This window comes from Apteryx rowi, unplaced genomic scaffold, assembly GCF_003343035.1.
Source record: "Apteryx rowi isolate R43461 unplaced genomic scaffold, aptRow1 scaffold_516, whole genome shotgun sequence".
Taxonomy (NCBI): domain Eukaryota; kingdom Metazoa; phylum Chordata; class Aves; order Apterygiformes; family Apterygidae; genus Apteryx; species Apteryx rowi.
The window spans coordinates 250,310-272,090 of NW_020450779.1; the positions used below are offsets into that span (position 1 = coordinate 250,310).

General features: G+C 37.4%; 1 protein-coding gene across 2 annotated transcripts in view; it reads left to right on the forward strand.

The window, feature by feature from the left end:
• The first annotated feature begins 109 nt into the window (after positions 1–109).
• Positions 110–21,781, forward strand: part of CPNE3 (copine 3) — a 36,386-nt gene continuing 14,714 nt past the window's right edge. Inside the window, exons 1-8 of one of the 2 annotated variants that reach the window (XM_026080368.1) lie at positions 110–384; positions 10,806–10,945; positions 11,552–11,731; positions 12,917–12,991; positions 13,592–13,663; positions 14,501–14,584; positions 16,320–16,409; positions 21,389–21,487. In XM_026080368.1, the coding sequence (XP_025936153.1) occupies positions 10,814–10,945; positions 11,552–11,731; positions 12,917–12,991; positions 13,592–13,663; positions 14,501–14,584; positions 16,320–16,409; positions 21,389–21,487 (732 nt within the window). In that variant the 5' untranslated portion in view covers positions 110–384; positions 10,806–10,813. Of the gene's footprint in view, positions 385–4,073; positions 4,154–10,805; positions 10,946–11,551; positions 11,732–12,916; positions 12,992–13,591; positions 13,664–14,500; positions 14,585–16,319; positions 16,410–21,388; positions 21,488–21,781 lie in introns of those variants that run through there. The other variant, XM_026080369.1, reaches the window with a different exon arrangement.

Consider the following 21,781-nt stretch of genomic DNA (forward strand, 5'->3'; position numbering starts at 1 on the left):
CGCTGCTCCCCGCGCGGGGCGCCCGGTGCTCCCGGGGACTGCGGGCGGGCCTGGGGCGCCGCCCGGCGTGCCGCCCGGCGTGGCCTCGCCGGGGCACCGCTGCCCGCCCTTCGCCTCTGCTGCGGCAGCGCGGCGGGCGAGTGCTGGCCTCGCTTCGCGGTGAAAAACCTGTGTTAACTGCCGCGGGGCGGGGCGGGGGCGGCCGCTGCTGTGAGCGCCGGGTCGCCCGGCGGGGCGAGACCGGCCTAACTGTCCGCTTTTGCGAAACGGCCCCGCCGGTGGCGGCGAGCTTCCTGCGTCACGACTGCGCGGTGGGCCGAGAGCATTTGGGAACCAACTTCTGCGAGCCTCGGGGGGCAAGTCGCCTCGCTCGTGGTCGCTCAGGTAGCTCAGCTAGGTGAAGTCGGACTTAACCTGCCTCCACTAGAGCCTAACGGCGCTCTGAGAATTAGGCTCACCCTTCAGAAACTACTGTCATTTCTAGGAAAGCATGCTGTTTTTACTGAGCTGTTAGAGTGTTTTAAGACAAAACTTAGTTGATGTACGCATTGTCAAAATTTATTCTTCTGCTAGGGTAAAGGTAAAATATGAAAGCTCTTCACTTTTCTTTCGTTCTTGTATCTTCAAAGTGCATTAGGAATCTGCATGATAATGTATCCCTCTCTTCAGAACTGGATATTACATTTGCTTTCATAGGAGCTTTACGTTCCTAAAAGCTGAATGTTAAAGATATTTCTGTGGTGGTACAAAAATGTGTATTTAGTGCCAAGTAACTAGATTCAACCTTAATGTTACTCCTGTTTTCTTTTTTCTATTTTTTTAACTGAGGTTTTAAATTTTAAATTTGGATATATAATCAAGATGAGATTTTTTCAAAGAGCGTGCAGTGTTCTGCTCTAAGCAAGTATTATTTGTTAGAAGAAGAAAAAACAAGCAAGAAAGACGTACAGAGAAGCAAGAGGAACAAGACAGAAGTATTTTTTTGTGTGTTGTGATGTCAGGGAAAACTCAGTGGTTGTCCAATAAGTATAATTTATTTGTGTTAAATATGTCAGAATTAATCTATACAAATTCACTATAAGTGATTGTTAGACTAATTTTATTTCAGCTGTTGAAAACGGAAGGCCTCTTCCAGTATGTCAAATAACTAAGCTGTTACTGCTGTGATCTGCCAGAACTCCAAAGCTTTTTACACCTGCATTTTCTAGAACTGTATTTTTACTGGCTTGTGTTATACCTAAGACGCTAGTGTTTCTCCAGAATTTAAGGCTAAAGAGAAGCCATAGTAATGTGTACAGTAATAGCTGTTTTGTGCAAATGACACTGAAGATCTGTCTTTAGGGGTAAATGTGAAATAATTAACCTAAAACTAAAATGTCAACTTGACAGCTCGGTGAATGTTATTACCTGGGCTGGAATTTGGTATTTTTCCTTATTCTAATTTAAAGTTATTCTGGCAAGGTAGATATCATTATTACCATAATTTCTTTTAGGAAATACCTGTTACTTAGGGACAAAATTAATTGGTGAGATATGTTTTTTCCATCCTTAATCTGTTTATTTTTCAGTGAAAGTTAGGACTCTCTTCATATATAAATAATACTTGATGGAGTTAGTAGTTGTGAGTATTAGTTCCTGTTAAATCCTGCAAAGTTATTTGTATTCTTGGATCAATATAGATTAAGACAAATAATAGCCCCTTCTACATTTGAATTTGTGGTGTGGCCTGTTGAAACAAGTAGACAAATAAAAATTATGGTTCTCGTTATTGTTTTATGTTTAACATCTTTGCTTTATTTTTTATACTGCCTTATATGAGATGCTGTTGTTCTGAGATTTAAAAACGGCATTATTAAGTGTTCGAAGGGCTCCTGCGTGTAGGAGCTCTGGGGCTGGGTTGCTGGGTCTGAGATTCTGTTTAAGAAATTGTCTTAATGATTTGGATTATTTGCTCCATACTTTCTTCCACTGTTGAAAGAAGGTTGTATCCTGTAGATCCTTCCATCCTGTGACCGGGTCTAGTGTACCTGTTCACTTTGCTCTGAGAGGTGGTTAGGAGTCTGCTGGATAAGTTGTTCTGGTGGTGGCAGCTTGCTTGTGGTGCTTCTCAGACCCAGGAGGGTTATTAGCAAATCCTTGTGGTAGTTGATTAGCACATGTGCAATGATATGATGGTTCTAGGAAGTGGCAGAATTGCTGTGTGTGTGTTCAGAGCCACTGCATATGTATATGCAGAGTATGTATGATACCTCCCAGGAACAGTCAATGAAGTCTGCAAGTACTTGGTACAACCTGGAATTCAAGGACAGCTGAGTGGAGAGCTGTTTGTTAGGCTATAGGAAGGTCTGAAATGCATTCATGCTATTGGAAAGTGTGAATTTGTGATTCTCAGTCTGAAGGTAGCTTTGTGGTTTGTACTGAATGATATGCTGGACCAGCGTGGTGTAGTGTTTTTACTGTATCATCTTAGAGAACCTTTAATAGCATATGAAGGCATAGGTTTCTTAGTGCAAAGGCCAAGGTGGGAGCTTGCAAGCTACTGATTTTAGTCTACTTAATGTAAAACACTGTCAACTTTTGAAAAAAGTATTGAATGGGGAGGGGGAAGTAATCTGATTTTTTGTTCTTAAACACTTGGGAGTTTTTCTTTTTGAGCTCTTTTTTTTTTAAATGACTGAATTACATTGTACTTTGTTCTCTAACAATAAATGACTCTAGGTTTCTTATAAATTTTCATTACAGGGACGTGTACAATGTTGAACAGATTATTCATTTTAATAAGAACAAGGGTGTATTTGGCCCTGTTGCTTTGATAGCTATATGGGAATAGCAATTCTTGGTTTTAATTTCCTTTTCTTTCACATTTTTATGCTTCTATTGAACCTTTAGTCTTCTGCTGAGAGGTGCCCCGGCAGACCTCTGCAGTAAGTTACCATAAATTCACTCTTAAGAACTGGTATTTTTAACAATGAAGTGTGGTCACAACATGCCAGACTTAAAATGGACTGTAAGAAGGATTAGTCTAAAACATGTGATCACTTGCATCTTGTTTACGCAATAAAACTCAGCAAGTTGTAGTTATATATTCTCTTTTCTTTCTTCCAGCCACCATTGATTATATAAAGTAAGTCAGTGCCTTTGCACGTAGACACTGCAATAAAAAGACATGGTTTAAGATACTGTTCAGGTTGCATGATTTTGTTTTCAGTAAGGAATTGACTGATAAAACACATGTACAAGAAATCCATTTTTCCCCTGCTTGAATGCTGTCTATTTAATACAATAAAATATATTTAGAAGTCAGGAGATCTGTGTTTCTTAATTGTCTTGTTCAGGGCCAGACATTAACTTTTATAGTTCAGCTAGCTCGGATCAAAAAGTCACCCAAATTTATTAAAAGCTTTTGTGTGGAAAGGATGTTGATGCTGGAAAGAACACTCAGCATTAAATATATACTTAATAGTTGAACACATGTATTCAGGAATAAAAGGGTCAACAAAGGGGTGTTCAGAAATGGCTATTTCTAAGTCATTGTGTGGACAGGAGTCCTGGAAGTCAAATTAATAGTTTCTGGTCTATACAATGGGATTTTTTTAAATATAATTCTAAATATATTATTTGGCAGAATAACTTAATGATAGATTTTTTTATATAGAATCTATCTATAAATAGTTGCCTGACTTGTTACTCCGGTGTCGCTACCAATCTACTAGATAAATATTTGAACAGCAGGAATACGATGAAGCCTATGTAAATAGATGATTCATTGCCCACAGAGAAAAATTCTACCTTCTCACACACTCATATGCCTCAGATTTCTTAAATGCTTGCTCTTACTTTTGCTGGGCATATTCCACAATAAAATGGGTTGTGTGGTCAGAGGGTCTTATATTTATCAGCGTAATTCCACTTGTTCAACTAAAAACAATATAGTTCCTTAATACATACAGGATTGTGAATGTGATGAGATATAACTTATACTGAAGGTTCTGTGTGATTCTTAGAATACATGGGGAACAATTCAAGTTGAGACATGTTACTTCAGCTGCTTCAATTAATCAGTTTGTCATCTCATCARCTAAAGCAAGAGGAGAGTTTATCAGCTGTGTTACCTGTAAGGAGAGAGAAAAAGAGGAGCCAGAATTATTTGAAGGTATGATTTTTAGAGAAGCCTCTAACATTCAAATGCAGTGATGAAATTAGGTTATAAACTTATCTTGCCATTTTTAACTTTATATGAAATGGTAGATCTTGTGAAGTAGTCTCCCTCCTTAGGAATTGAAGGGTTGAGCCTTTTTTTTTTCTTTTTCTTTTTCTTTTTTTTTTTTGGAAATATACATTTTATACACACACACACATACATATATAGTCCAGTGCCATAATTGTCACTACTAGCCCCTTCAGTGGAGGAAAGCATCCTTGTTTGTCACRGCTTGATTGTCTGCTTCTCACAGCGGCAATGACATTTTCCAGGCATATGTTATTGTTCTCTGCTTGTGCATGGTTAGCTTCTTTGCATATGCAGCAGTTACAAAGAGATGGTAGAAGCCAATGCTGAGATTATGTATTGAGCATTGTTGCAGGTTTTATTTGTTAGATGGTGTTGTCTCACAGGTTATTTTCTTTAATTCCTGTTTTGTCTACCTTTGTCTTATCTCCTCACTGGAACCCTTCTTGTGAAAGGCTGTTGCAAGAAGTCCTGTGGTTGCTTCTTCTGAGAGGCTGTAGAAGAGGTTCTAAGGAGTACAGACCTAGACATGTTTACCACAAAAATACCTATTTGCAAGAAGTGGTGTCTTAGTCCTATCTGAAAGAGTAGAGACTGAACACTTGCATTCGTTTTGCACTCAGGACAGTAAAGCTTCACCTTTATTATTTCAAGATTAGAATTGGTTCAAGACTTTCATTTTTATAGTATATCTACATAATTTATTTATTTCCATGTTGTCATCTGTCCAGGTTCATGGGAAATGCTTAATATTTCTGGGAGAATCAGACCACTACTTGTGTATGGTACTGTCTTTTTCAGTCTGGTACGCAGTTTGCATAACACATTTAAATGTTGTAGCATCTGTAGCTGGAAGATTAGCTGATCAGAAACATACTGCATTAGCAAGTTCCAAAGTGTTTCCCCTACTTTTTCTCTGTCCATCAGGGCTCCGTGGTGAATACAGAATACAGATTATTGCTCTATTGTCATTTGTAGTTTACAGGAGACAGGAAATGTCTTATGACAGCAACAGCTTCCTTACATCAGAACAGGTTTGAAACTTGTTACTGAAGGCGGTGATGCCAAACCCAGCTAGAGCAGTGCTCACATTATTAGGCCTTTTGTCTTTATGTAATTATGTATTTCTGCTTGTCAAATTGACTTAAGCAGCTGTAACTGTGAACATATAATTGTACTACCCTGGAGAGTCATCTGGGCAAGCCTGTACTCTCCTGTGGTATTGCAGCATTGACATGATTGTTACAGTCTGGCAGTTCCTAAGTGCTCTGTTAGAAGAAGATGCTGATAATAGATCTGTTCCCTTCCAAGCAGAATGCTATGCGTTTACAGTTGCTGTTTAAAAGCTGACATAGGCCAGGTTATTTGGTGGATACTGCTTGTCTTCAACAGAATCATTAGTAGAATTCAGAGAACGTTGTGATCAGGATAACTGCAAGACAAGACTAATCCTTGATTTACAGTTTCCCTTTGATAATGACAGCCGAAGCAGAAGGACCTGTAATATGTTTAGTAGACCTAATCATGCTCTTGAATGCCCCAGATGTGTCACAGGATCAGGTCAGAGTACTTCCTTTGTGACCATACATGACTGCTGTTGAGAGTCTGGATGCTATCTGCTCTTCCATACTCTTTATATAGTAATTGTCAGTCTTATCCAGAATTGTCAATGTTTTTTAAGAGCCTGATACATTCCCGTGATCATAAAAGCTATTCCAATTAAAAAATATATATATCAAGTTGTCATCTGGCTCCGATTTGGCATACTTTAGCTTACTTTTTAAGTGTACCCTGTCTGGAGAACAAACAGTTGAACGACTGGGAAAAGCAGAGGTTTTGGATGTATCTAGCCAGTGGGAAGCACAGGTTACTTTCATGATAAGACCTAATTGAATAAATAAATTATTGTCTTGTTATGTGATATATCTTCCCTACTTGAAGTCAAGGCTTATCCTGCCAGAACCCAGGCAACACAATCTGTCTATCTAAAATTATTCCAGTATCCCAAATCTGCAAATAATCCAGTCATGTATCTGAAACATTTTGCATCTGGTATTGTGTTTTGTAGAATGGTATTTCAAGAGCTAATATACTAGTGCAGCTGGGATTTTTTATCTCCACTATCCTGAAAAGTTTACAGTTTGCCACATGTTGTGTTCCATGTCTTCAAAAGAGGATGCCTACTTACCTGACAGTGTCTTTGATTCTTGAAAATGTTTATCGTCTTTGGACATCCTACCACCCAACCTCCAAATCTTCTTTGGGAGTTTTTTCACAGACTAGTTGAGGCTGGAAGGGACTTTGGAGATCATCTGGTCCAACCCACCTGCCATAACAGGTCAGCTACAGCAGGTTGTCCAGGACCGTGTCCAGTCAGGTTCTGAATGTCTCCAAGGATGGAGAATCCATAACTKCTCTGTTCAACCTGTACCAGTGGTCAACAACCCTTACAGTGAAAAAGTGCTTTTTTTATATTCGGACAGAATTTCTTGTGTTTCTGTTTGTGCCCATTCCCTCTTGTCCTGTCACTGGGCACCACTCAGAAGAATCTGGCTCTGTCTTCTTTAAACACTCCCACCACATTTATAAACACTGATAAGAGCCCCCTGTGCCTTCTCTTCTGTAGGCTGAACAGTCCCAGCTCTCGCAGCCTCTCCTCATATGAGAGATGCTCCAGTCCCATAACCATCTTTGTGGCCCTTCACTGGACTTGCTCCAGTATGTCCATGTCTTTCTTGTACTGGGGACCCCAGCACTGGAGCCAGTACTCCAGATGCAGCCTCACCAGGGCTGAGTAGAGGGAAAGGATCATTTCCCTCGACCTGCTGACAGCACTTTTCCTAATGCAGTCCAGGATACTGTTGGCCTTCTTTGCCCTCAGGGTGCATTACTGGCTCCTATTCAACTTGTTGTCCACCAGGGTTCCTAGGTCCTTCTCTGCAAAGCTGCTCTCCAGCTGATTGACCCCCAGCCTGTATTTGTGCATGAGGTTATTCCTTCCCAGAAGGGGAGGACTTTGCATTTCCCTTTGCTCAGCTTCATGAGATCCCTGTTAGACCATTTCTCCAGCCTGTCGAGGTCCCTCTGAATGGCAGCACAACCATCTGGTGTATCAGCCACTTCTCCCCATTTTTTTATTGTTTGCAAACTTGCTGAGGGTGCATTCAGTCCCATCATCCAGGTCATTAATGAAAGTGCTGAACAGTATTGGCCTCAGTACCATCCCCTGGGGTATGCCATTAGTGACCAGCCTCCAGCTGGGCTTTGTGCTGCTGATCACAACCCTTGGAGCCCCAAATATCAGCTAATTTTCAGTCCATCTCTCTGTCTGCTTATGTAGCCTGTACTTAATCAGTTTGTCTATGAGGATGTTATGGACACTATCAAAAACCTTGCTGAAGCAGAGATAAACGATATCCTCTGCTCTCCTGTCATTTGCCAAGCCAGTCATCTTGTCGTAGAAGGCTATCAGGTTGGTTAAGCACGATTTTCCCTTCATAAATCCACACTAACTATTTCCAGTCTCCTTTCTTGTCCTTCATGTGTCAGCTAACACAGGCTTTCAAACATGAGAAGAATTGGGTGGAGCTGTGGTCATTCTCTCCTTTATGCATTTTTTATGAGGGATTTTGAGGTTTTATACAGTATGTGCAGAGCTCCAACAGCTACTGCTGTTTAAAAGACTTCTGATTTTGCACATGTGCAGTGTCTGCATGATGCCAGCAAGTTCTGTAATGACTGCAATGTTGTGAGAGAAATATCTGTTGTTTATACCTGTGTTTAAAGTTTCGTTACCATAAATACTGTATTTTGGGTTAATGAAGTATGACTTTTTCTCACTGGTAAGTATATTATCTTTTAATGTTTATTTTATTAAAAGTCAGGTTGTATACAGCCATATACTATAAAAGCATCAGTCTTGCATTATTATGGAGAAACATATTGTCTTTTATTCAAGTATAATAAAATTATTTCTTCAAATACTTTAAAAATATTACAGACCTCTTCAATTATATAAGTATTCATTCCTAATATTTTCAAAACCTCTGAGGAAAATAATTTGCATTATTTTCATCTTGCATTTTACAAAACTGGAGATGGACAGAGTAAAGGACCATCTCAGGACTTGGCAGGTTTTGCTTTTATATCTGGATTTCAAATTCAGTATCCTCTACTCAGATAAATGCATGTTCTTATAAGCAGTTCTGTCTTTTAGCTGCTATCAACCTAATTATTATGTCTCAAACAGCAGCATTTGTATTTCAGTGAAGGGATATTGAGCAGTTTGTTCATTCCTTCTTTCTGTGTTAAAGGATGCTGTTTGCACACACCTCTTGCTAAATCTGCTGTCTTCCCAAATTAGATGTATAGTGGGAGAGACAGTGAAATGTGGAGGAGAGGAAGTCACAAAATATTCATATGAAAAAGAGCTTGTAGCATAAGAGAAATGGGGAGGAGAGGGATGCGCAAAGGCTAAATAGAAAAACTGATCAAATTTTTAGGTTGACTGGTTGCTGTCCATTTACTAGTGATGTTGGAAGCAGTACTTAACAAAAGAAATGTGACTAAGCATCTTTTCACAAGCTTAAGGTAAACCTCATTTAAGGTTTACCTTACTCTTTAGAGTTCGGTGAAATTAGAGCAAGAAAATTTTGACTGTTTTGAGAATCTGTCCTAGTCCAAGTTTGAATTCTCTTTCATTTCAGGAAAGCCCTTTGTGCATGCTGTTGTAGCATCACTGGAGATTACAACAGCATTTTGTCAGCATAACGTTGCTTTTCTGGAAAGAGCCGTTAAGGAGTCATGCTCTGCTCTGCACTGGATCCTATGGACAAGGCCACTAGCCTTTAATGAGTTCTGTCTGGCAGCCAGAGAAGGAATAGGAATGGAAAATACCTATATGAAAAGAGAACCAGGAAAAAGGGAGCAGACTGCTTTTTAAAGATATGCTTTCTAAGGCTCAAAAACATTGGCTTAGAAACAACTTAGAAACTTGGAGCTTCACTTTTTTTCCCCCCCAAATACTGTGACCAAAACTTGGTAAAGTCAGAGGAGGAAAGGATGCTCAAAGATGGAATCACATTTAGGTGCTTGGGAGGTATAGGAGGATTTCTGTAAATCTGCTGTGCTTCTTATAAGTAGTGCATGTGCATGGATGTTTCAGTGGTTGCATTACAAATTATTCATATTCTATTAGCAGTCCCAAAGGGTCCATCTCTAAGTCAGCAAAACAGAGAGAGGCAAGATATGAAACATGAGCAAGTGAAATATAAGAAACTTCAGGAAACTCCGATTGCAGTGTTTTCTTTTCCGCATTTACAGTTCGTTGTTCCTCTTTCTTGTCTTTTTCTTTCTCTCTCATTTTGCCTCTAAAATAAATTTATTTTCACTGAAAGTTGTATAAATACAGTGAAGAGAAGGGAGAGAGGTTGTGTTAAATATAATTTCAGGTTCAGATACAACACAATGGTGTGATGGAAGTGAACTGGCTAGATAGAATCAGATGCCTTTTCTTCCTTGTTCCTTTTTGCCTCTCATGCATTTTCAAGGTCAGTTGATCCAGAAGGATCCTGCATCTAGACTGTGGGCTATTACTGTAGAGAAGGAGAACGTGAAGATAAAGAGGTTTGGGGACTTCCGAGACAGGTTCCCAAAGAGGTATCGGGAAAGATCAGCTGTATTCCTCTGGAGTATAGTTGAGAGGCTGGATGTAAAGAAAGTATCTGTCTGCTGCTCAGACCTGGTCTGGCTTGAAAATGCCTGTTATCCCAGGGTGGGATTCATACTTGATAATGAAGCTGTTTTATAGGCTTGTAATTATCTGCTAGTATAATCTTAGTTCCAGTAGAGAATGACTGAGATACTTCAGAGGAAATGTGAGAAAGCCTTTATTTATTCTATTTTTTTAATGAGTCCCCAGAAAGAACACTTCCTCCTAATTTGTTACTTGACTTCAGAGTTCTTTATCCCTATTACAAAAATTATATTTCATCTGGAAGATTTATTAAGGCAAGATCATCTATTCCTGTTACCCACAATAAACATTTAACTRCTTTTCCAGTCCTGCCAAACTCCTGGCTTGTTACAGAGCATTGGTGGGAGAGTATTTCATGTGATCTCTTTCTAATTCATTGAGTTTTTATTAATAGCTATGTTGTAAGATACTGGCGTTCATGTGTATTTTACAGGATGTAATTTAAAGTTTACTCGGTATTCTAAAAACCTTGGCATGAAATGCGTGACAAACTTTATTGTCAACAGTTTGAACCACTGTACTTTCTTGGCGGTGTATCCCGTTTTCCATTTGGGTCCTCAGGCATTCTAAGAAACCTGATCTTGTTTCTTATATGCAAATTTTGAAATGAAGTTTTATCCCTATGTGGTGAAGTCAAGAGCGTGACAGTTTTCTTGATAATGTCAGTACATCATAAATCTTTAAGATGGCGTTTTAGAGTCTCAGATCTCTGACAAGCTAATGATTCTAATGRTCAGTCAGAGAAATAATGCATTGTATAGTTTCCAATGTTTCTTTTTTTATCCATTTTTTAATGATGATTTTTTTATTGCTACTTTCTAGCTTAGCAAATGGCGGCACAGTGTGTGACGAAGGTGGAGCTGACTGTTGCCTGCTCTAATCTCTTGGATAAAGATGTTGGTTCCAAGTCAGACCCGCTGTGTGTACTTTTCCAGAACACAAGTGGTCAGCAGTGGTATGAGGTAAAATGTGATGCTTCTCATGATCCTGCTCAAAATACAATCTAATTTGTTGGACCTATTCAAACATTGGAACATAAAATTTCATTAAAATATTTTAATTATTTACCAGTACCACTGAATACTTCTCATTAGATTATGTCTGTAAATGGTAGACAGGTAGCACACTAAGAATTCTTTTCTAAGAAGTACTTACCTCCATTTACTATTTATAGTAGTATTTCCCCTAACCATGTGTGAACAGACAGAAACCTTCCAGTGCTTAAGTGTGCTTTTATAAATACAGTACTCCAAAACTGCGGTCTCATCTTGGATTTGAAAATATGCTGCCTTTATGTTGGTCTTTCCTACCTGGGAGTAGATACTTATTACAGAGAGCAAAGAGAAACAGTTCCTCAAATATCTCTGACTCACAGCAGTGGATTTTGTAACATACAGTGGTTAGTTATATTTGATGAAAAGGCCTGTAGGAATATATGTCCTTATATTTTAACAAAGAAGATTCTTCTGAAGGCCTTTAATAATCAAGTCATTTGATTTGGGTGCTTATTGTAGTTGTTTGAACTGGCTAGTAAAATTCTGGGTAAAGTGATATCTTTTTAACTCCAGGTTGATCGCACAGAAAGAATTAAGAATTCCTTGAACCCAAAGTTTGCCAAGAAATTCCTAATCGATTATTATTTTGAGCTTGTTCAGAAACTTAAATTTGGAGTATATGACATTGACAACAAGACCTTTGATCTGAGTGATGATGATTTCCTAGGAGAATTTGAATGTACGCTGGGGCAAGTAAGTATACAGATGATTTCCTTTGTAATTAAGAAAATACAAGCTTGCTGCAAATCATTAATCACTTTTATCTTAAATTTATCGCTATATTCTTATATAGGCAGAGTATTGTAATTTGAAAATAGAATTCCATTTATTGTTTTCCAGCCTCAGTTCAGTATATACCTTTTATTTGCAAAAGATCTTAAGATGATGCCTTAAAATGTACTCTAGAATGGTGACTGTCTAGATTGCTATCTAAGGGGCCTGCCAATACTCACAAAGTAATAATTGCTAGTTATTTACACTAATACTTAAATTCTTATTTGTATGCTCCAAAAATAAAGGAATTTAGTGTATGACAATGTATGAGTGTTCACAAGGGCCATATAATCTTGATAATGATTGCCTTCCATGTAAGGCAAGCAGTGATTCTGGTTGTACCTACTGTTGATGTCACCCTGATTTCACTATAAAATTCCACATGTGCTGTCACATTCATGCAGCTTCTTTTCAAACATGTTCTTTCTAGTAGATCTTTTGAAGGCATTTCTTCTCAGGAAAGTCTTCTCAGTTTTTCCACCCCTGTGTCTAAATTTTTTTTATTTAAAGTGTATTAGGAAAAAGGAGGCATTGTGAAATGAAATTAATTAACAATTTAAAATTAGTCATTCATTCTTACAGTAAAGAAAGACCTAGAGAATGAGCAGAGAGTCTTCTGGGAAAACATTGCCTGAAAAGGATAAAACAAAATCAACTAGAAACCCTACAGGAGGAGACTGATGTTTATTTGCATGACAAATACATTGTGTTTATAAATCTGTTTGCTGAAGCTGTTTATGAAATGTGGCTTGCATGTATTTAAATGGTATTTATGAAAAACTTGTGAATGACTTAAGATCGTAATTTAAGATACTATTGTTGTCCGTGTATGTGTATCATGTTGCTATAAGGCATTTTATTTCATTCTGCTCCTGAAACTCTGCATGTGTTTGTCCGCATATATGTGTATATTTAATTTTGAAATGTATTGGGTATTATCTATCTATCTGTAGCAGATAATAGGAAATAAATGTAATGCTGTCATCTTCGTGACAAAGGAAACATTCCTAAAATGAAAATACCTCACTATCTCATTTCATGCATTTGAAAAACTATTTGATTGCTCTAATAATAATGCTTGATACTCAACTTCTGTTTTGGCAGATAGTTTCTAGCAAGACTTTAACAAAACCATTAGTACTTAAAAATGGCAGACCTGCTGGAAGAGGCAGTATTATGGTAAGACAATACTTCTTTTCAGCATTTATCCTTAAAAATTGTTTGTTTGTTTTATTTTGYGGCTTTGAACACAGCATGTCTAATCCACAGTGCTAGAAGGAATATCTTACAGCATTCTGGATTTTTTTGTACCGATTATTACTTTGTTACTGAAAGGGAGGGTCACCCAGCTTTTGCATGTGGAAGACTCTCTGTGTGCATCTTTGACAGCAAGGGAGAATGGACAGAGCTTATGGGGCAAAGTATCTGTGCATGTGCCAGTGTGCCAGCAGGCACTTGACCACTTGTACTGGGAAGTTTTCAGAATCACTTAGGGCTAGAGTAAAGCACCTGATGTCCTACTGTTCGGGCAGCATCTTTAATTGCCAGTGTCATCATTCTTAAATAATGAATTGAAATGTATTTCAGACAGTGATGTGTAGTGAGTCCCAATGTCAAATCAGATTGTTCTTTTTTTCCCCATTTCTTAATGGTTCATTTCTGAGTAAACACGATTTTTTTTTTTGAAGCTGTCATAGGAGTGTTGTGAACAGTATGAGAAAATGACATAGTTCCTGAATACAAGATACGTAATCTTTGTTGTTTTCTTTGCCTATCTAGATTACAGCAGAAGAAGTGAAGGATAACCGAGTAGTTGTATTGGAAGTAGAAGCAAGGAAATTGGACAATAAGGTATTTAAGTGACTGCTGTTTCTGTGATGAAGCAATAAAATTGGAATCCTGTCAAAAGAGGAAACATTAAAATGTTCATTCTTACGTTTTGCTGAAGTAATCAGGTCCATTAAAATTTTGCTTACACTAGAAGAAAAATGAAGAAAGGTAACTCCAGAATAACATTGACTGCTTTGAAATAAATTATAAATATTGCAGGGCTATTCCTAGAAAAGCACGTCTCCATTTAAATGTAAATCTTCACATTTAATTAAAAAGATAAGAGAATTTTTGTATATCCATTAGTTTGAACAGCTGTGTAACTGATTACTTGTAAGCTTATTAAAATAAATGTTAAAAAGTGTACTTACAGACATGGGTATGCAGTGTTTCTTGAAGTGCCTGAATCTATTATGTTAAATGGTTTTGGACTGACTGAAATTATTGTATTTAAAAATATTTTTAAAAATAATTTTAATACTGGAAAAAAGTGTTACTTTTTTCTACTAGATTTAATGACACTTTTTGAACTGGATCAAATGCATCATTTCTGTATTGTCCAACTTAGTAGTATAAGTAGCTCCCTGACTACTTAGTAGTATAAGTAACTCCCCTGAATTTGCTTGAACTGTCAAGTATTTAGTATATAGACACTACAGAACTTTATGCCCTGTTTTCCTCATCTCTTTCACAGATTCTAATATAATCTGACTTAAATTTCTTCATCTGAATAATAACAAGTTTTTGTTCCCTGAATATTTAGTTTACTTCTTGTTAATCTAAGTGTGTTTTAACTAGCATTTAATGACATTCATGCCACAGGCTGTTCTGGGATAATTGCATGTTCTTTAAATGCAGGATTTTTTTGGAAAGTCAGATCCTTATCTGGAATTCCACAAGCAGACTGGAGATGGAAACTGGGTGATGGTTCACAGAACAGAGGTAGGATATTTTCTGTCAGCAACCTAGAAGTTGAGGTAATTTGATTTTCAGTGTGTCATACTGCTAGAAGTACAGTACCTTACAAAAAGAAAAGAGTGGTCTTGGTAGTTGATGTGCAGACCAGAGTTAGAAATTATCTCAGCTGTTCCACTGACTTTCTGTCATCAGAACATCTGCCTTTCTCTTTTTCTGTCTTAGGCCATCTTATTTTAAGGGAAAATACTGTTTTACTTTTACTTTTTGAAATCTAGTGGAAAACAAAAATGTTTTGAAAAGGTGCTGGATGCACGCAAAGAGACAACATTTATCTCAGTACTGCTCTTTGTGCAGAACTTAGGCATGCCCGTGCTCTTCTACTCATGTCAGTGTCACCTCTCCCTAATATTCGCTAATGAAAATAATTATGCTGAATGTTTGCATAGCAASGACACGCTAAGAATAAAGCTGATTGAGGGAAAACGTGCTCAAGTCCTGCCTATTGCTGCCTCTTCCACCTAGGAAGAGGTGCGGCAGTTCCATGGCAGCAACTGAAAGAGTAGGAGGAGGTACAAAATGTCTCCCTGTAGTAGAAACTCAGGCCCTGATCAAAACTTAGGTACTACGCTGTTTTGAAGGAATGACTTCATTAAATTTGAAGCACCTGATGTCAAAGAAGTATAAATCCTTTTTGTGTGAGATTTATAAAAGCAATGTTTCTCTCATGAGGTAGTTCTTCTGCATAAAATGTACCATGCATAAAATGTATCATGTTCATGAGGATTCCAGTCATCTTCAAGTTAAATAATGAATCTAGAATTTGCTGTTCCAGTGTAGTAAGAGCTGGAAGGTTAATTCTGTATGTTACCAAATTTAAAAACCCTCTTAAAGTTGCTAACATAATTTATTATTTTAATTTTCAAAATAGTTATTTTTTCTTTTGTGACACACACACACCCACCCCACCCCACCCCACCGTGCTGGAAGTTTTTTGGTATAACTTAAGTATTGCTTGTTGTATGTGGTTTCTTTTTCTATATAAAATCATTTTATTGCTTTTAAAGGAAGAGTTTCTACTGATTTCAATCAAATTTAGAGGGTGGACACATTCTAATTGATTCTAATTGATAATTGTCTATGGACACATTCTAATTGACAAATTCTGTATATCCATCAGTATTATTCCTAAATATCATTTATTTAGTTTTTGGCTTGTGAGACACATGCATGCAGTGAATATCCTCTTATTCTCACGTGTTATTTCTGCTGAACTACACCATGAATTTCTTGAGGAAGTATTTTTCAGAAGTGGCATTTCAGAATAAGCATTGGCTGGAGTGAAATGTAATCTCCAGAGCTTTGGTTTATTTGAAAATTCCAATTTAATTTTTTTCATGTTTTTATTGGTAAGTCAGGTTTTCATTCACTGATGACTCTACCAGTATCAGCATATACATAAATGTAGTGAAATCTTAAATTCTTTGCAAAGTAATAGCTGCATGATGTAGTAGATCACAGTGCAGTCCAGAGAATACTGATTTGAAAAGATGTCATCTGGTTTTGACAATGATATTGCATGTTAGGAATTTTTGTTTGTTTGTTTTAAATTGTATACGTTAGGATTTGGATTGTGGGAAGTGATGGGCATTGGTATTAGTCAACAATTTTTGCATATGAAAACCATGACATGAAGGTAGGACCAGTTACGATGATGATTTTCCACTCTTGTGAATACTACTATTTTGACTTTTTTTTACAGGTTATTAAAAACAACTTGAATCCTGTTTGGAGGCCATTTAAAATCTCTCTCAATTCTCTGTGTTACAGTGACATGGATAAGTTAATCAAGGTAATATATAAGAAATGCATGTAATCTTATGAATATATTCAAAAAAATTAGAAAATGTAATAAATGAAAAATGTGTTATTTTAGTTTTTTTGTTTCAAATTATATTGAAATTTTTTTTCCCCCTTTTATTATGTATTTGAAAGTTACAAAGCTGTAGGCACGCTTTGGAAAAAAAAAATATCTCCAATTTGTGATGTGTAAAAGTTGGTCTTTGAAAGTCTGGGAAAACAGTTCAACATAAATAGGTTTGAAGCTTCCAGATCAGTTTCTTATTTAGATTATACAGTTTTAGCGTTGCATCGGCCAACATCGGTATTGTTAAGAGCGTATGAACTGTATAGTGAGGATGCATGGTAAGGGTTAGAATATACTTTTTTCTGTTCTGTGTTCTATGAATCTTGTAACGTCGTGTTACTGATGCAGTAGGTAACACTAATGGAATTCTTAATACACTATCTGAGCTAGCAGATGTATATCATCTGTTAAACATGTTTAACATCCCTTTTTCTTCTTGCTTGTTTTTTTYCTTTGTTTGCTTGCCTGTCCTGTATAACAATATATTTGCTTGTTTAGTCTTTAACTATCTCCTGAACATGTGTTGCAGCTCTTTCAGCCTCTTGTAACAGTGGTGCAATCAGCTGCAGTTAATTTAGCCATGGATGATGCAATAAAATTTCTGTGATGCTCCTGGTTGCTACATACCACCAGGAGTAAATTAATGATGATATGAATCCGCTGGAATGAAGCACGCTTATATGTGAAGTGAAGCATTACCTTTTAAGCAGTGACTTCCTCAAAAACACATTGCAATGTGAACTTCTTTAGAAGGTTCGTAGTAAGATACCTTTAACTGATACTTGGAAGATACTCATTTTAAATAGAAGGCAGGCCCCAGCCTCACTCTCTGTTCATGTAATATCTTACTGTTCAGAAGAGCATTTCAAAATGCAACTGTTTTCTGAGTAGCATATTTATTTGTCTACATGAAGCTATTTGCTCTCAAGTCTTTAGGCACCTGAGCTGAAATTTGGAATCTAAGTATCTTTATGGGCCTTGATCTCTGCTTCCTCTTTTTCCTGTTCCCCTGCCCAAATAGTGGGGCCAGAAGGTGGGTTTCATCCCCTACAGGGCAAGAATCAAGAACTTCATCATCCTGGGATCAGAGAACTCCTTTCTCCTTACTTGCCAGTCATGGTTTTTTTTATTTTTATTTTTTCCCCCGACCTCTGGAGAGAAACTTGGACATACTGTTATGGAAAAGGCTCAAAGAGGAGGAAAGTCTATGCTCTACCCATTTTATCAGTCAGAGAAGACTTTCTCTTGGTCTTCTCTTAAAGTGTGAGGGCACCTTGCTTATATGAAAGTATTGCAGTCATCTGGGAATGCTTTTCTTAGAGCTTGGATCTGCTCCTTCACAGCAGCTAATGAGCAGTCTGGCTGAATCCCTGGAATATAATGTTTTCCACTCAGTTCTGTATGCTTTGAATAAGTCCTGTAAATCTGACCTATGATTTTTTTCTAGCCTATGAATGAATCTTGTTAGGGTTGAAGGTTGTGTCACTGACTGAGGCTACCCTGAAACAGGGGTTCCTCCCTGCCCCTGGGATCCTGAGCCTCCTGAGAATTAGAGCCTACCTGATTTAGTAGAACACTGGCTCAAGCAACTGGGATGTAAAGTGGGTTTGGTATGAAAGCCTAGGTCTCAAGTCCTGACTGAGTCAGCAGCAGTTTCTGTCAAGAAAACTTCTGTGTGCAATTGGCAGGCTTCCTTCTCAAACAAATTTAGCATCTAGCTGAGAGTTCTTTTGAAAGCAGGCAGCAAGGAAGACACAGAGCCCTTCTGTTTGTTGCCCAGATCCCCCAAAACAAAATGTTTTCCCTTGAGGGCCCCCTGAACCATTCTGTTCTGTTTTGTTGGCCTTGAAAGACTGTATAGAGACTGAGGACCATCTGCTGAGGCTATTTCCCTTTCTCAAAAGATCTGGAATAAGGGTACATCAGTAACTTTGCTCCTCAGATAAAACTGAACTTTTTGTCAGAGGGTCAAGCAGATCTGTGAAGTGATAGTTTTACTGGGGCTAGTCTTCAGCTCCTGCGTTTTGAATCTTACCTGGAATTAATTATGTTTCTTCCGTATGATTTTGTCCAGGAATTCCCTTAGTTTAGCGATGGAATTGAAGCTAAGCAACCAATCAAAATCCAAATGTCATTTATAAGCTAACGTGAGCATGTTAGGAACCTGATACTTTAATATTAGAAAAAAACAAATGAAAAAAACAGCTACACTCACTGTTCTTCCTCTGGGAAAGGACAAATGAGAGCATGAGCTGCATGTGACAGATATTAGTTGTGTGGCTTGAGGCAGTCCTGGAGAATGCTTAACAGCCACAGGGATGTGGGTGTCACAAGCACCTGTATAGATTAAAATACATAATTACAGAGCAGAGTAATAAACAACTTTACAAGCTGAGAAGCTCAGAAGCTGCTTCCCTTACTGCTTCTGTYCTTTTTACTTCTTTGTTCCTTTCTTTCTCTTTTCCCCAAAATAGCTGGGACAGCTCTTGCTTCTCCATATGTTGCAGACGTATTTCTCTTTTTAGTAAACATGTTAACTATGGATCTTTGATTAAAATAATTCTGTTAAATGGAGTGATTTTCAACTCTGTCATCCAAAATGAAATCATAGCACCTGATCAGATACACTCTAGGCTTTTAATAATGTCAATTCTTTGTAATCTTACCTCAGAAGCATAGATTTATTTCCAGAGGAAATTTGATTTTACTGGCAGTTGTTATGGGCTTGCAGGCAGTAGGCTGAATTCCAGCTTTTGGTATATCTTAGCTTTGAAATCTGGGAACTATCACTTCAAACATTAAAATGTAAATGGAATTGTATTATAATACTGTTGAATAGATAAACAGTGCTTTAACAGTTTTATATGCACACAGTGGCATACGAAATGGAGTATTTTTCATAGTAAGTAAAAACACTTACCAGCTTTTCCCTAATGAGTGGCTTTTCACCCATGGAATGWCTTAGTTTGTGTATGCAGAGCAGTGCACAAACCAAGATGGTACTGTGTCTTCTGGACTTTTATCTACATTTCATGTGAGTGCGTTTGCAGCGAGTCAGTGGTTTTTCTGTGCTGAAAATGTGAGTCTGTCTCCTGGAGCAAGCATGCATAGTTCTGCTGGGGAAAGCATGCATGCAATTTTATCACATTCCCTCATGTTATTACCTGTCCAAGAGAGCATATGTGGGGAAAAAAGAGGAATATTTTTGTCTTGTCTGGACTAAATATTTGAAATGCAATATTGGAAATGTGTATTGGGTTAGATGGATCAAATATATCAAGCAAGACAAATTTTGACCCTTTAAAAAAAGAAAAAGAAATAACAGTGCTAACTTTGAACAAATATCATAGCTCTTGGCTCAGGAAATATCTTCAGTTTTAAATTTCAGGTACTGAAGCACTTGGCTGAGTATCTGATTGGCTTAGTTTACAGCATTCAAAAGAATTCACATCACATCTGCCATGTACATCAAATCTTTTGGTACCGTGGCTGCTTGTATGAGATTTAAGTTGATAATCAGTGCATGTGCTTGCATTTTATTTATTTATTAGTGTATTCAAGATATTGTAGAAGCAGTGCAAACTGCAACATTTAGAGGCATGTTTTCCACAGAGTAGAACTTGTAATGTACACATATTTTATACTTCAACATTACTGTTCCTTTCCAGAAACCTAATTTCTCTTTGAAGCTCCAGTGTGTTGCAGTTATTCATTTTACTATGTTATTCCTAAATGAAATGGGCAAGTAATACAACCTATTTTTCTTGAATATAGCATAGGATTTTTTTTCAGAGTGGAAAGAAGGACATGAAGACAGCTGTTCAGTTCAAGCCATATATACTAAAGAAAAATTTTCTTAAGACTTATGTTTTGATCCCAAATAATGGGGAATTCCTACCTTGACTCTTGATTGTTATTATTTTAATTTTTTTCTATGATTTGTTTATTTAAAGTAAGTTAACCAGCATGTCTGTCTTGCTAAAGTGAAATAAAATAAAGAAGTAGCATATTCTATTTCAGTTAAATTCACAAATTTCTACTCAGAAGGACAGTTGGGGCACACTCATAACTTGAACTTTTAAAAAACAAAAATTGAGGACATTATGAAGTTGAAGTAACAGTGGTAAAATTATGCTGGCTTAAACTGAAAGGATTTCAAATAGAAGGAATTTCTATTTTAAACTTGTTCTTCCTCCTTTTGTGAGGTGGGATGTTCAGAGCTGAATTGATTGAATAGTAAAGCCTTAGTATTGAACATTGAATATTGGAAGAGAGAGATTTTAGTTGACACATTCAGATCTATGAAGAGTAGATCTTAGAGACTGTTTAAATTTGCTAAACTTAAGAAAATCTCATGTCTAGTTCCTGAATTTAGGGCTGAACCTTCATGAACTTACAAATTCTGAGTAACCTTGAAGATTAAGAAAGTATTAATAAAACTTTGCTAAGTACTGTGTGACTGATTTGCTGAATTTTTAGCTGGATGCTCAAGAAAAGTTAAGTGTGTTTCATACCTCTGAAAAATCAAGTCTCCTAATTCCTAATGACAGGAAAAGACCTACAGATTTATTCCCTACCCTCCCCAACACGCCCCCACCCCATGCRTTTCAGTAGAATTGATGTTACCTACCCATATGAGACCTTATCCTGTGCACTGCTGAGTATTTGCAGCTCTCCTGGATTTCAGTGGAAGATCTGATCTGAAACCGGGTAGATTGGCTTTTACCAAATTGCTAGCTTCTTTGGATGCTTATGTCACTCTAAGCCTGTAGCACATGGGAAACTCCACGATGTTAGAGATTCAGGAGTGTTGTGTATATTGAGGTTTGTAAAATGCCATTGCAACATTTATTACTTTGATAGGGATATTGCTGTTACTAACACTGGATAATGGTTCATTTTAGGTAGAGTGCTATGACTATGATGGTGATGGGTCTCATGATCTCATAGGAAGTTTTCAAACCACAGTGTCAAAACTGAAGGAAGCGTCTCGGTCCTCACCTGTAAGTCTTGCATAGTCTAAGCTGCTTGTGTGTTTTTATTATGTTGTCTTTCTCCTTTTGGAGCAAAACTTGCATCACTTGATGTGCCAGTACCTAAGTTGTGTTAGCCTACAACTTGCAATGCTAATATAGTTGAGGTGGACTTGGAATTTACATTATGAATTCACTATCCTAAGGTTAAGATCTTGGTTAGTTTTCAATGTTATATGTGTAAATACCCAACCTCCAGCCCAGATAAATTTCACAGATTCATAAAAATACAGAAATCAGAAAATACAGATCAGCAGAATAAAG